Genomic DNA, 13,569 nt, shown 5'->3' with positions numbered 1-13,569 from the left:
TTGGAGATGATCGCCATATATTTAGGGGTTCAAATGGACCAAAAACTGCAAAATTGTCAGTAGGTCGTAATTATCGCCCGGTCCTCACGCACATTTGAATGGGGGTTACCGGACATTGCAAAAGCCAAGCAGTTTTGGATGGCCATCCAAAAATATTCAATGTCTGAAGGAGTTTGCAAACTTTTGTAGACAAAATACGAAAATGTCCATTCCAGTGACTTTTTGGAGTATTCACAAATACAGGAAAGACGCACTTCTGACTATTTCGTTAACGCTGATTTCGTTGAAGAATATAGTCAAATGTCTGTATCTCATATAGATGCGTTTCAGTCAAAAACCAATAATAAATGTTAATCTTTTGCCACTTCTGAGAGATTATAGGTCTTTGGGAAATATTGGTTCCAGATCTAGGATGACCATTTACGTACAACATCTACCAATAAATTGGAAATGAGCAAATTAGTTTATGTTGCTATTATTCGAAAATTAGAGAACGAAACCTGATGGTTTTCTTTTATTATTTGTCACAATATCTTGTGGAATTCTTTCGAGTATCTCGCCTATATAAACTGTACCGTTTATTATAGTGTTGTAGGGTATTCAACGGTCGGCCCCGCTCGACTGTAGCCTTAGCTTACTTGTTTTACTTGTTTTTAAAGTAATATGTAATATTTGTCATTGAAATTGCTCGTCTTTTAGCATAGTATAATTCAAAGACGAAGGAGGATGGATGGAAGGATGGTTTCTTCCCAAATTACCAACATTTGCCGAAATTAGTATGAAAATATGGTTAAAATGTAAGATATACTTGAAATCGGGTTGAATCCTTATGCGGGGGTTACGACCCATATTTTGAACTGCAAAAGCGATTTAAGGTATCGTGAAAGTTCAGGAAGAATTTCTGAAAGAGTAGAAATCCTTTTCCCTCTCCTTTTTTGCGCTTACATATTCGGCATTTCACTGATTGCAGTCCCAATGAATTTTGCATATTGAGTTCTCATTGGACGGATTATTGTCATGTGAAAGAAGTAGGTAGGTGCACGTTTTGAAATGAGCCCCATAACGTTTTGTCGTTTATTTTTGTATGTTTAAATGTGTTCGCATTTTCCAGCTGAAGCACCATGTAGATTCTGGAGTTGAAAGCTAAATGCCAATTTCAGACATGAATGATCGCCATTTAACATCGTATTGCGTACTATTTCTTTTTGATATTATTTATTCAGAATTCAATAAATTAATAAATAAAACAATGTACACTTCTGTATAGTTTTTAAATTGAAAAAATTTCACCCCAAAAAGATTTTTTCTTTTTTATTTTTATTGGCATATTTTAATTTTTTTTTTTTTGCCAAGATTCCATTCCAAAATTGTATGAATTATAAAAATCCTTCAAAACGTTCTTGAGTTATAAGCATAGTAACTAATAAACAAATTGAAAAAAATCTTCAACTTGTTCGCTGGTTTTTTACAGCGAATGTTTAAAGGTCCTTACGAAGTTTGTTCTTTACTATTATTTTGAAATTTCATTCCACTGAAAAAAATGCTCTCTATTTTCCCCCGAAATGCAGTAGTCTTTTTGATTTTTTAGCAGCTTGGAAAAATTAATTATCTTTTAACTTTGGTTTGACCACGTTAAATTATTTTGACATAATCTATTCAGGTCCGCCACTCCATAATTGTCGTCGCTTTATACTACCCAAAAAGACTACACATCATATTAGAATTCAAAAAAAAAAAAAACACTACAAATGTACATTCCAAAATAGTAAGTCAAAATGGAAAAAATCATGCAAAATAAAACATTACTAATGTACACTTCAGAAGTCAAAATGAACATTTTCAAAATTCACAATTTTACGCGATTTTTTTTTTTATTTTATCCTTTTCTGCCAAGAAACAATTTCGAATTTGTGTGAATCGTTAAAATCAGATCAGCGGTTTTTGAGTTATAAGCGTAGCAACTAACACAATCGTATTTTATATATATAGATAGATTAGAAGTATGCGTTGTCAGTTCTTCGGACCCCAAATAAATCCCTAGGGTTGGAGGCAAAGTCAGCAGTATCTCGTGTAATAATTTTCAAACCGATATCTTCATTATATGGCAAATATAAGGATTTTAGATAAATCAAGACAGTGGGCGTAAAAGTATGCGTGGTCAATATTTTTTTCTTTAAAAATCTAACTCAGGGTATGACGAACGTTTGTACAAAAAATTATGCAAATCGGTCCAGCCGTTTTCAACTGATTCCGTTACCAACAAACAACAATTGATTTTTATATATATAGAAGAAGAAGATATTGACTTGGGGATCGTAGCCCTTTTTACTTTTCAATGTAGATTTTCAAAACGTCGATACAGGTTTCTTATTTTTTTAGTTCTACTTTCTTACATAATATACTGGATCTTACTCTTTTTTACTATACAGTGTTTTTTAGATAAAATGTTAAAATTTGTTTTACACCTTTAAAAATATATATTCCTCGCTAAAAAATTGTCAATTTTGATTTAATTTTATTTATTTATTTATTTCAATTCATTTGTAATACAAAGCCTCCAAGGCCAATAATGTGTATCAACTTGCATTAAATAATATAACCTGAGCTTAATTTATTTACAATATAAAGATTCTTAATTTATTTAAAACTATTTCTACTTTTACTCCAATTAAAAAAGAAAAGAAAAGTTGGCTCCCCAGCCATTAAAACAAATTAAACTATTTTACTACATAAAATATTCAGTAAGCGGCATATTAATTCTTAAGTTGTGTATTATATAATATATTTACCATTTAGACACAACTAAAATGTGTTTTGAAATAATTGCAAAATCTTGAGGCGAAAAGCATTGTTACTTTGGGAAAATATGCGAAATTCGAGCGTTTCTCAACTATCTAAATGTAGATCGCATTCATTGCTCGAAACACCGTTTTTTTTTTTGCAAGATGTTTTTCGATAACTTTTGGACATAAGAGAGAAAATTCTCTCGGTAGACTTAACTGAGTAATTTTTAATAGAAAAGTTATCACCTATGCCTAATCCTATGACAAGATGCCAACCAAGATTCTTTCTTTTACCTAAAAAGCCAGCCCATGAATTATACCATAAAAATCCTTGCGTAAAGCTTTTCCACTAATAAATAATCCTTATCTAAATGATATGGAAACAACAACACTGAGAGTACTGCTCCCAATATTAAAATTAAACATGACTACTACATCCTCCATAATAAAAATCCTGCTCATATAGTTTTTATACCCACCACCTTGGAAAGGAGGGTATATTAACTTTGTCATTCCGTTTGTAACATCCTTAAATATTCGTCTTAGACCCCATAAAGTATATATATTCATAATCAGCATAAAATTCTAAGTCGATTTAACGATGTCCGTCTGTCTGTCCGTCTGTCTGTTGAAATCACGATACAGCCCACATTATTTGACGTAGAGCGCCAAAATTTAGCAGAGCTATTTGCATTGTGTCTAGGATGGTTGGTATTGAAAATGAGATATATCGGTCCACGTTCTGGTATAGTCCCCATATAACGGTACCTCCCGATATTCGGTATTTTGATGATTTATGCCACATTTTTTCTCGGATTTGTCTGGAAATTGGTATTTTTAGGTCATAACGGGTCCCTGAGCGTGTGGCAAAACATTGCATGTATAGGTCCACGTTGTGGTATAGCTCCCATATAAAGGTACCTCCCGATATTGGGTATTTTAGTTTTTTTGAAACATTTTTTCACGGATTTGTCTAAAAATTGGTATTTTTGGGTCATAATGGTTTCCAGCTCCGGTGGCGAAACATTGCATGTATGGGTCCATGATTTGGTATAGCCTCCATATAATGGTACCTCCCGATATTCGGTAATTTGATGATTTTTGCAACCTTTTTTCACGGATTTGTCTAAAAATTGGTATTTTTGGGTCATAATGGGTTCCAGCTCCGGTGGCGAAACATTGCATGCATAGGTCCATGAGTTGATATAGCCCCCATATAACGGTACATCCCGATATTCGGTATTTTTATGGTTTTTTGTCAAATTTTTTCACTGATTTGTCTAAAAATTGGTATTTGTGGGTCATAATGGGTCCTAGTTCGTGTAGCTAAACATTGTAATTATAGGTCCACGTTTTGGTATAGCCCCCATATAACGGTACCTCCCGATATTCGGTAATTTAATGGTTTTTGCCACATTTCTTCTAATGTTTCTTTTACCCTAAGGTGGAGGGTATTAAAAGTTTGGCCCGGCCGAACTTAATGTTTTTTACTTGTTAATTTTATTTTATACCAAATGTTAAAAGAATATTTTTTACATTATCTTCATATAATTTTAAATGTGATTTTTTAATTATTATCAAATACACCATGGGACCATTGTATAAATGAAGTGTTTTGAAAAAGGATACAGCATGCCTTTGAAGTTCTTTAGGCTGATCGTTGGATAAATACAATGACACAATTTCTAGGATATCATTAAGATGTTTTCCATCCAAATCTAGACATACAATAAGATTTGGGAATGCTTCCAGGAGTTTAAGCTGCAATTTGTATTCTTGTGTTTGTCTATTTAGGAAAAAAATAACAATAATATATTTTTCAAAGTATTTAATTAAACTGAAGTTAGTACTTACGCTGTTATTTTCTCCTTGCTTGAATATTGAGCAGCCTTTTGAAGAAACGACTTAAGAAAAGGTATGACATCGCTAGAAAAAAAAAATAGAGGTACACATAGAAATGACGAAATGTGTAGAAATAAAAAAAAAAACCTACTCCAAACTTCTTTTTGTAATAAAATCCTTGGCACATTTAGCCAGTATTTCTAGTAATGCAAAACAACGATTTAATACCAGGGCATTTCTTTGGCGAAATTTCTCAACCAATGGTGACCAAATCAAATGCACCAAAGGAAGTAAAACATTTTCATAGCTTGTCAATAAAGGCAGACCACATGCCAAACATTCCAATGACAGAATTTGTAGACGTTGGTCAGATGAATTAATAAATTTTACAACTTGTTCCAATATCGTTTTAATTATATCTATATGGCGTGGTAAACATTTTTCAATGCTTTCTTGGTCATATGTTTCATTTGGATGTTTTTGTTCTTGCTGTATTAAATTTTCATTGGCTTGTTTCTCATCTTTATGGGAAATTATGTCGTCAGAAAATGATGGGTCGTCTAGTAACTGCAACCATGTAGATAGTAAATTATTCTCTTCAGACTTGATTTCATCGGTTTGCATTGCATTTGCACCCTCCAGCTCTTGATTGCAAGTCTCCAACCATTTTTCTATGTGCCTTAAAAAAGCATTGAACACCTTAAGATAAGAGATTATATTCCGTGTTTGGTGAGCCTTGGAACATTCATTGTATATTGTTTGAAATATCGTTTCCATGTGAGGCAACGTACTTCGGGATGAAAACTGCAGAAGGACGCTAAGTATATCAACAGCCGATTTGCTATCAGGTGTCTGAAAAGTATTTCAAAAACTATAAATAAGATAATACAGATGTCGTTGAAGACTTACTCTTTTCAACAATGTGTTTAAATGGTAGGCTATATAGTCCGCATGGCTCTCTACCAATTGCGTGGCTGTTTTAAAACGAAGGGCTTTTTGCATGGAAACAAGTGCGAATGTTGCAGCTTTGTAAACTAGTGTATTGCTATGGGCTAGGAATAAGGGATTGTTTCAAAAGGCTGGGATCACATTCCACATTCCATTTCTTCGGCTTTTATACATACCAATTTTCAATAGCACCTTATGCAACGCTTGAAATACATAACTATCAAACCTTTCACCTATATACAATGCGCAATGTCCCAAACAATCCATAGTGATGCATGTATGCAAAACATTGAATTCGGCGTCAGCAATTGTAACATTATTGTCACATAAATCTAAGAGCAAATTATTATGATTCATAAAGCGTATAATAATTTATAATGAAGGATATTGTCAAAGATATTACCCTCAGTCTCATCATCAGAATCACAATCTTGAGTTCGAATTTCCACTGCAGATTCATAAAGTCCAGGGGTTCGATCAACAAACCAATCTACATACTAATGGCACAAAACCGATAATTTGGTCAATAATAGACCCGAAAAATATAGATTAGTTCAAATAAATATCTTACCTTATTACTTTTTATTTTCGTTACATTATCTGGTTCCAGAGACAGATGCCAATGTTTATCATTTAACACCTCTTCCAATAACTTTTTAACAAAATCTAAATCGCTATACTGAAAGTTTTTGTCTTTTTCCTTGGCCGTCGATAACCACAACAATATAAGAAAGATTTCATTTATAGCTGGATTTTGTTGATTTAACAAATCCATAAGGTGGTCTGTCACAATGCGATTTAAAATGACGATACGACCCACAATGCAACAAATGTCCTGTAAACATTTTGCACATCTTTCAGAGTTCATATTTTTGAAATTACGCCAAGGCAATTTACACGCTTCCATATAATCACCATCTATGTCTATATTACGTAAAGAATACTCTTCGACGAGAAAATTAAATGAAATATTTAATTCCACAGCCGACAACAAACACATACAAAACATTTCCAAATTTTTCGGAATGGATAGAAGAAATTGCAATTTGTTTGCACTCACTGACTTAAGAAAGGCTTTTAAGAACATAAATTCGGTGTACTGCTCCGAATCATCGCCCCTTTGTATAATTCGTGGTAATTTTGCCAAATGTTCATCGAAAAGTAGTTCCGAGTTTTCATCAAAAATGCCGCCATTTATATATAACATCTGCATTTGATCAATACAATTCACGCAAAGTTTTCTTATATGAACATCATCATCTTCTGTAAAGGCTACCACATTTTCGAGCATAAAAATAAAATTTTCTTTGAGATTGTTATAAGCACAGTTCTGAATCAGTAGACAACACATCTGTGCATATTCCATACGTATTTTAGTCGATGTGTGCGATCTTAAGATATTGGTTTCTGTAAATATGGTACGTAATTTTTTCGATGATGCCTGTATCCATTCTGCTGTTCTTCCTTCGGTTTGCATTTTGTTCATACGCTCTTCCAATTGCTCACGGTTCTTTTTTATGGCCAAAATGTCATCATCGTTGTTTATGGAATCACTGGAATATGCATGATAGCTCGATATAAGCTTTTTAAAAGCATCTGCATCATATTTTGCATTTATTACATCTTCCATTGTTTCTTCATAGATGACACAAAGTATTCTGCCCAAAGCTTTAATGGCATTCTAAAGCAGACAAAAATTTGAGAAACTCAAATATTTTTGGCCTAGAGGAACTTACAATTTTTATTGTCTCTCCAATTTTGTCGTCAGATAGTGCAGATTTATATAGAATAGTGACAATTTTGGGTAGAAATATAAACAGTACGTTGGCCACTTGGTTACGTAAAACAACATCCATGCGATCTGCTTCATCGTGTACATAAAACACAATCATCAGGCATTCCAATGACGCAATGCTAAAATACAAGGCATATAGAAACATAGGTATCCAAATACATTAAACGTTGCACAATCTTACACAAGTTTCTTGTACTTTTCATGTTCAACAAGATCTACTAATGTTAACAGAATTTGCCCCAGAATCATGGAGGAGTCTTTGCAATAGAACTGTTCCAACACATCTGTTGTGGAACGACGTAAACATTCAGACATACATTTTACAGCCGCCAATTTAATATCTTCCGAAACGTTTGGTCTCATTATAGCTTTATCCATTTCACGAATTTGTTTCACAATGACTACAAGCATTGTTCGCAATGCGGTTAATTCCTTTAAATAAATTTTGGAAGTTACCAATGTCATGCAGTCTAAGCAACCAGTTCTTAAGTCTTCATTAGCACTGCAAAGAAATTGTGGAATATTTAATGTATTGTAAACATTCGGAAACACTACTAGTTCGATTAACACAAAATATGGTAGCTTTAGTTAAGGATCACTTTCAATCTTAAATTCATCTTACTTGCTCAACTCATCCAGCTTTAGGACCAAAGGAACTAGAATATGTACATTGAATATATTAATTTGCATCCAATTGAATTGTACCAATTCATTTTGCAATTTCTGTAAAGTTTCTTTGCTGGGTAACGCAAAAACATGTCCAGTGCCGGCTTTATTGAATTTACAAAAGGTTCCAGAGAAGACATGGCCATGAAATGCTTGAAATTCAAGGAATAAGACGTACTACTCTCCTTTAGGACCGGCACTTCGTAATCAGTTGTTTTTTTGTTTACATTGACAAATTTGGGTCGATCTATAGATCCCATGCAAATTTTAAAGCAAAGACCATGGCAGAAGAATACTCATGAGCTTTGCCTGTATTTTTAAATCAGCTGTTACCGTCTCACATTCCCCTCCTTGTAAACAAATTAACAAATAATAGGTGTGTCTGGTTACTTTTCCTGCAGGAATTGTCCAGCAACATCTTTCTGAGAGAGTAAGGTAGTTTTATTCTCTTTTGCAAGGAAAATGCGAAAAGTAAACAGACGGTATTCCTGCAGAAGCTTGCAACTAATCAGCTGTTTTGTCAAAACAAACCAATTTGTCCCCCATTAAAAGAATTAAAAGAAAGGAAGTACCACCAATTTTAAAAGTTTTATAAATAAAAAGAACATTAGCAATAAAATACAAACATGAGCAATAAAAGAAGGATAGATTTTATGTGTTCCCCGGAATCCTTTAAATGTGTTGCTAATGGTGATTGTCTAAAAATGTTGGAAATAGTCTTTTATTTCCTTATTACATATTAATATTTACGTTTTCCACGTTTTTTAAAGTTGTTCTCCAAAAACAATTACAGCCTGTTCCACGATCTCGAAAGAAAATTTGTGCGAACGAAGGCTACTCACTCACTTTCGTATAAGAATGCGTTCCACTAACTTTCGTTCTTTCTTTCGCATAGCCTTACGTGATTCAGTGTTGCTAAATATTTTTTTTGGAAAAATTAATCGCGAAATAAAGCAAAAAAAGCGTCAAATGTCTAATTTAAACGCGAAAAAGCAGCAGTGGCTCTGTCTCAACTGACATTTCAGTTGTAAACAAACAAATTGTAAATAAACAAACAAAATAAAATTTCTAGTGATTATGTTCAAACTATTTGTGCTCTTAGAAAATAAAAAAAAAGAATATTTCCGTAGCCCTATTTTTTATGGAGGAGGTTCGAAATGTGCCACGGAGGCATTTAAGAGATGCTTCGAATTTATTTGAAGTACCTAACAACCAGTAAGTATGATTGTATTTTTACATTTTTCAAATAATAAAAAATGATTTTTTCTAGGTTTGTGGCCAACTTTCGTGTGTCGAAGGAAGTTTTCGGGCTCTTTTGGATATGATGGAAGAGAAGTGGGTGCCCGGTTGCAGAACTACCCAAATCCGCCCCGATTTAAAACTTCTTCTGCTGCTTCCAAAAAATGGCATTCCTCTGGCGAACACAGGATTCTCCTCCATTTACTCAACTAGTGCCCGCAGCTGTGTAGTTGATGATTTTTTCGTGCTGGAATTGAGAAAATAAAAAAATATATATTTGTTGTTCACATATTAAATTGCATTTATTATTTTTACTTACATTTTTGTTTCCATTTTCAATCAAGCAATGTTTATGTTAAAACAATTTTCCTTAATTGTTATTATACGATAGCAAACACACAAGTGACTGATTTTGACATTTGTGTTCGCATGCGTACGAAAGAAAAAAGATAGTGGAACGCAAAATTACACTGAAATGCTTACGTTTTCGTTCGCTTTGATTTTCGTGCAAATTTTCGTTCTGATAGATTTTAGTGGAACGGAAATCAGCTGTTTGTCGTGTAAAAGTTGTGCGAACGTGTTCTTTCGATATCGTGGAACTGGCTGTTAGTCTTTCAAATTCCAAAAAAAAACATTTTCAAATAAAAAGTACAAAAATAAATAAACAAACAATAGAAAACATCTGATTGAATGTCGATAAACGAGAAGAAGAAGAGTTGCAAGTGATTGCAAGAAGAAATTTGTCCAGCAAGAATTTGCAAACTCTCACTGAAGAACTGTCAAAATTTCTCTCTCCAACCGCTCTCTTTTGCAGAACTTTCGGGTTAACAGACGACTTCCAGTAACAATTTGTAACAATTGTTACAAATTTTATGGTAACCAGACACACCTAATCACAGTGGTATAATAGAAGAAGCACAGTTAAAGCAGAACGCATCCTGTAGCAATTCTAAAGCACTGGCTAAAAATAAATTAATTCTAACAATCAAGAGGTCCGTGGTGCGGTGTGTTTCAATTGGTGACTATTTTTTAAAAGAGCAAACCTGTGAGTTTTTTACAGAAATCATGAAACGTATCTGTGTTTTAAAACCAATGGAGCCAGAGCATCAAACCATACATTTAAACTCTGGCAAAAATATAATTGGGCGCCAAAAAGAAACAGGCATACGGGATGGCAAGTGTTCCAGACGACAAATAGAATTAGATGTAGATATGGAAAATGGAAAGATTAAAGCTAAAGTTCTTGGACTTAATCCATGTGGTATAAATGGTTTGATGAGCCTTCAACACTCAGAATGTGAATTGCAACATGGTGATGTATTGGAAGTTGTCTATGGTAGGCATCCCTTTGAAATACATTTTAAGCCTCCTCCAGAGAAGCCTGTAATTTGCGAAGAGGTCGAAGATTTTGAAATGAATAATAAAAATATTGAAGAAGCGCCTGCAGATTTCTGGAGTGACGTTGAAAAAGGCAAAATGTTGGTGTTTACAAGCAAAGGCGTTAAAGCATCCGAAAAAATTGCATCATACGATATGGACGGCACAATAATAAAAACTAAATCGGGTAATGTTTTTCCTAAAACCTGCGATGATTGGATGCTTAACTACCCGGAGGTGCCAAAGAAACTCAAAGCCCTAAAGGAAGATGACTTTAAAATTTGCTTTTTTACAAATCAAGGAGGTATTGCCAAAGGCAAAACCGACTTGAATGAATTTAAGCAAAAGATAAAGCTGATTATTGCAAAATTGCAGGTGCCCGTGCAGGTTTTTATAGCTATTACAGACGGTTATTACCGTAAACCATTGCCTGGGATGTGGGAGCATTTAGAAAAACATGCCAACAATGGTATACGCATCAGCAAAGAAAAAAGTTTTTTCGTTGGGGATGCTGCTGGACGGCCGGAAATCGGAAAGGGAAAAACAAAACGTAGGAAAGATCATTCTCTGGCAGACCGCCTTTTTGCATATAACGTAGGTTTGCGATTTTATACTCCAGAAGAACATTTCTTGTCAGAAAAACAAGAAGACTGGATTAGACCTGAATTTGATCCAACCAAAGATTTTTCATGTCTTCCATTATTGGAACCCAAGGATACTATTTTGCCAGCTGAACAGTGTGAAATGATAATTATGGTCGGGTTGCCTGGATCAGGTATGTAGAGAAAATGTACACTCCTTTTTGCAAGATTGTTTTTGTGATATTACTTTTTAAAAATGTCTCTCTCACTTTTTCCTTTTGTACTCTGCAGGAAAATCACATTTTTGTAAGAAGAACTTGGCCACAATTGGCTATACGATAGCTAATGCCGATACAGTTGGTAGTATTCAGGCCTGCTTGAAAATTTGTGAAAATTCATTGATATCATCTAAGTCTTGCGTAGTAGATAATACAAACGTTGATGCTGGAAGTCGAAAAAAATTCATAGATCTTGCTAAGAAATTTAAAGTACAATGTCGATGTTTTGTGATGAATATAAGTGTGGCCCAGGTTAAACATAACATAGCATTTCGCCAACTTACAGACTCAAGCCATACGAAAATAAATGAAATGCTTTTAAACATGATGAAAAAGAAATTTGCCCAACCTCAGCTGGAAGAAGGATTTACGGAAATAATTAAGGTCAATATAAAGCCAGTATTTGATCGAGAAGATTGGAAACGCCTTTATACAATGTATTTGGTAGATAAATAAAAACTAATATTATTTGATAATTGTACGAAATTGAGATTTTAAAATGGAAATGTTTGAAACAAATACACTAGTAGTAGCATAGATTTGGTTAATAATACAAGTCTTCAGTCTAGAGTGAAAATTCGTTTTGCTATATCATCAATTAACCAGTCAACGGCATTCAATAGCTTTTCGCCCGTTACAGCACTTACTCCAACAACCAACCAATGATGTGTGGTAATGTTATCCAATTGCAAGGCCTAGAGTTATAATGTAAGAAGTTATTACCATAGTAATTGGACAGAGCTGATTCTACTTACCTCTTTAATTTCATTTGCTGTTAATGCGCCTGGTAAATCTTGCTTGTTGGCCAATACCAATAAGGTAGCCCCCGCCAGTCTTTCTTCTTGTAGTAAAATTTCTAATTCCTGCTTGCATGTCTCCAAACGCATTCTATCTGCGCTGTCAACGACCCACACCAAGCCATCAGTACATTCGAAGTAATTACGCCAATATGAACGCAATGATTTCTGGCCACCAACATCCCACATATTTAAAGTGTATCCATTATGCTCCAAGGTTTTTATATTAAATCCCAATGTTGGTGAAATTGTATCAATGGGTTCTCCATTGAAACGTTTCAATATGGTAGTCTTGCCGGCATTATCCAAACCTCTAAAAGGAAACAAACATAACAAATGATTCATCTGTTTGGGGGAGGAGGAGTAGACAAATTCTGCTTAACATTTATTTCATGGGTTTAAAATCAACTTACAGCAGTAATATACGCATTTCTTTTTCCTTTTGTCTCATTTTCTTTAAAACTGTTAAAAATCCCATTCTTATAGTTTATATTTATTGTAAAACCCAATAAATTAATGATTTTAAGAACAGTTGTTGATTTCGACCAAGATTGCCCGTCTTATATAAAAACGCTCCAAATGCTGCGAATCGAATACAGGGGGCCATGCCATGGTATAAAAAATCAAGGTAACATATGATTTTATGTTTTAATTTTCTTTGTTTAATATAGTTGTGTTCCAGTACTTTTTTAGTGGTAAAACTAGCAGAAGAGCGAACAGTACAAAATGACATTCTCATTTAGGTGTGCTCAAAAAATAAGGGAACGGAAAATTAGCAGAAATGCGATAAAATGTCAACATTCAAAATTCCAAAAGGAAACAGTCTAAATCGGACTGGTGAAACCTTACTGAAATGGACTTCAAAATTTAAATGACTATTGAAAATAAGTTGAAATTAATAATTATTTTTGAATGCTGTTTATTTCGAAAGATTTGTTTCAGAATGCGTTGAAGAGTATTTAGAGGTGGAGTTTTCTCAAATCCCAACCCCGGAGAAGCTGACATGGTTGGAGCCGCCGGTTTAATTAATGTTAAGTCTGCTAGAAGACTTAATGCCACAAGTTGGGAAGACAGCCAACCTAAGAAATAAAAAGAAAATGTTCAGTAATAAGCGAACATCATTGATTTTAAGCTTAATTTTTCAATTAAATTTCACTAACTTGGCACTGTTTTCCAATACGTTTTCTTCGTCTGATTCCTCATTCAGGTTGAAACATTTTTCAACCTTGTTAGCCCTGCCAATTAAATGTCAGATTTACAATT

The 13,569-nt window shown here is 33.9% G+C and overlaps 3 protein-coding genes and 1 long non-coding RNA gene across 5 annotated transcripts; 2 read left to right on the top strand and 2 right to left on the bottom strand.

Annotated features, from left to right (window-relative positions):
• Positions 1-4,260: 4,260 nt before the first annotated feature.
• LOC101899800 (uncharacterized) lies at positions 4,261-8,174 on the bottom strand. Its single transcript, XM_005182491.4, is given in 11 exon segments — positions 4,261-4,569; positions 4,638-4,709; positions 4,777-5,477; positions 5,535-5,677; positions 5,750-5,905; positions 5,977-6,070; positions 6,145-7,254; positions 7,310-7,487; positions 7,550-7,870; positions 7,991-8,114; positions 8,117-8,174. Coding segments are annotated over 11 exon segments (3,243 nt in total). The 3' UTR covers positions 4,261-4,283.
• A 939-nt stretch (positions 8,175-9,113) lies between these two features.
• On the top strand, positions 9,114-9,591 carry LOC131804223 (uncharacterized). The gene is made up of 2 exons (XR_009342988.1): positions 9,114-9,249; positions 9,305-9,591. It is a non-coding gene; the product is annotated as an uncharacterized LOC131804223 (long non-coding RNA).
• Positions 9,592-10,089: 498 nt separating this feature from the next.
• LOC101899475 (uncharacterized protein F21D5.5) lies at positions 10,090-12,046 on the top strand. Of its 2 annotated transcripts, XM_020036418.2 has the most exons (3): positions 10,090-10,265; positions 10,334-11,425; positions 11,523-12,046. In XM_020036418.2, exons 2-3 carry the CDS (start codon positions 10,339-10,341, stop codon positions 11,963-11,965), a joined length of 1,530 nt encoding a protein of 509 aa, XP_019891977.1. In that variant the 5' UTR covers positions 10,090-10,265; positions 10,334-10,338; the 3' UTR covers positions 11,966-12,046. The 2 variants fall into 2 exon arrangements, with proteins under 2 accessions (XP_019891977.1, XP_005182546.1); XM_005182489.4 differs by having other exon boundaries at positions 10,091-11,425.
• On the bottom strand, positions 11,912-12,901 carry LOC101899633 (ADP-ribosylation factor-like protein 2). Its single transcript, XM_005182490.4, has 3 exons — positions 12,720-12,901; positions 12,265-12,619; positions 11,912-12,204 (listed from the first exon to the last, which is right to left on the bottom strand). The coding sequence occupies exons 1-3, from the start codon at positions 12,782-12,784 to the stop codon at positions 12,070-12,072; spliced, it is 555 nt and encodes a 184-aa protein (XP_005182547.1). The 5' UTR covers positions 12,785-12,901; the 3' UTR covers positions 11,912-12,069.
• Positions 12,902-13,569: the final 668 nt, after the last annotated feature.

This window comes from Musca domestica, unplaced genomic scaffold (genome assembly GCF_030504385.1).
Source record: "Musca domestica strain aabys unplaced genomic scaffold, Musca_domestica.polishedcontigs.V.1.1 4, whole genome shotgun sequence".
Lineage (NCBI taxonomy): Eukaryota > Metazoa > Arthropoda > Insecta > Diptera > Muscidae > Musca > Musca domestica.
The sequence above is the reverse complement of the archived record's forward strand: the minus strand, read 5'-3'. Positions and strand labels throughout refer to the sequence as shown.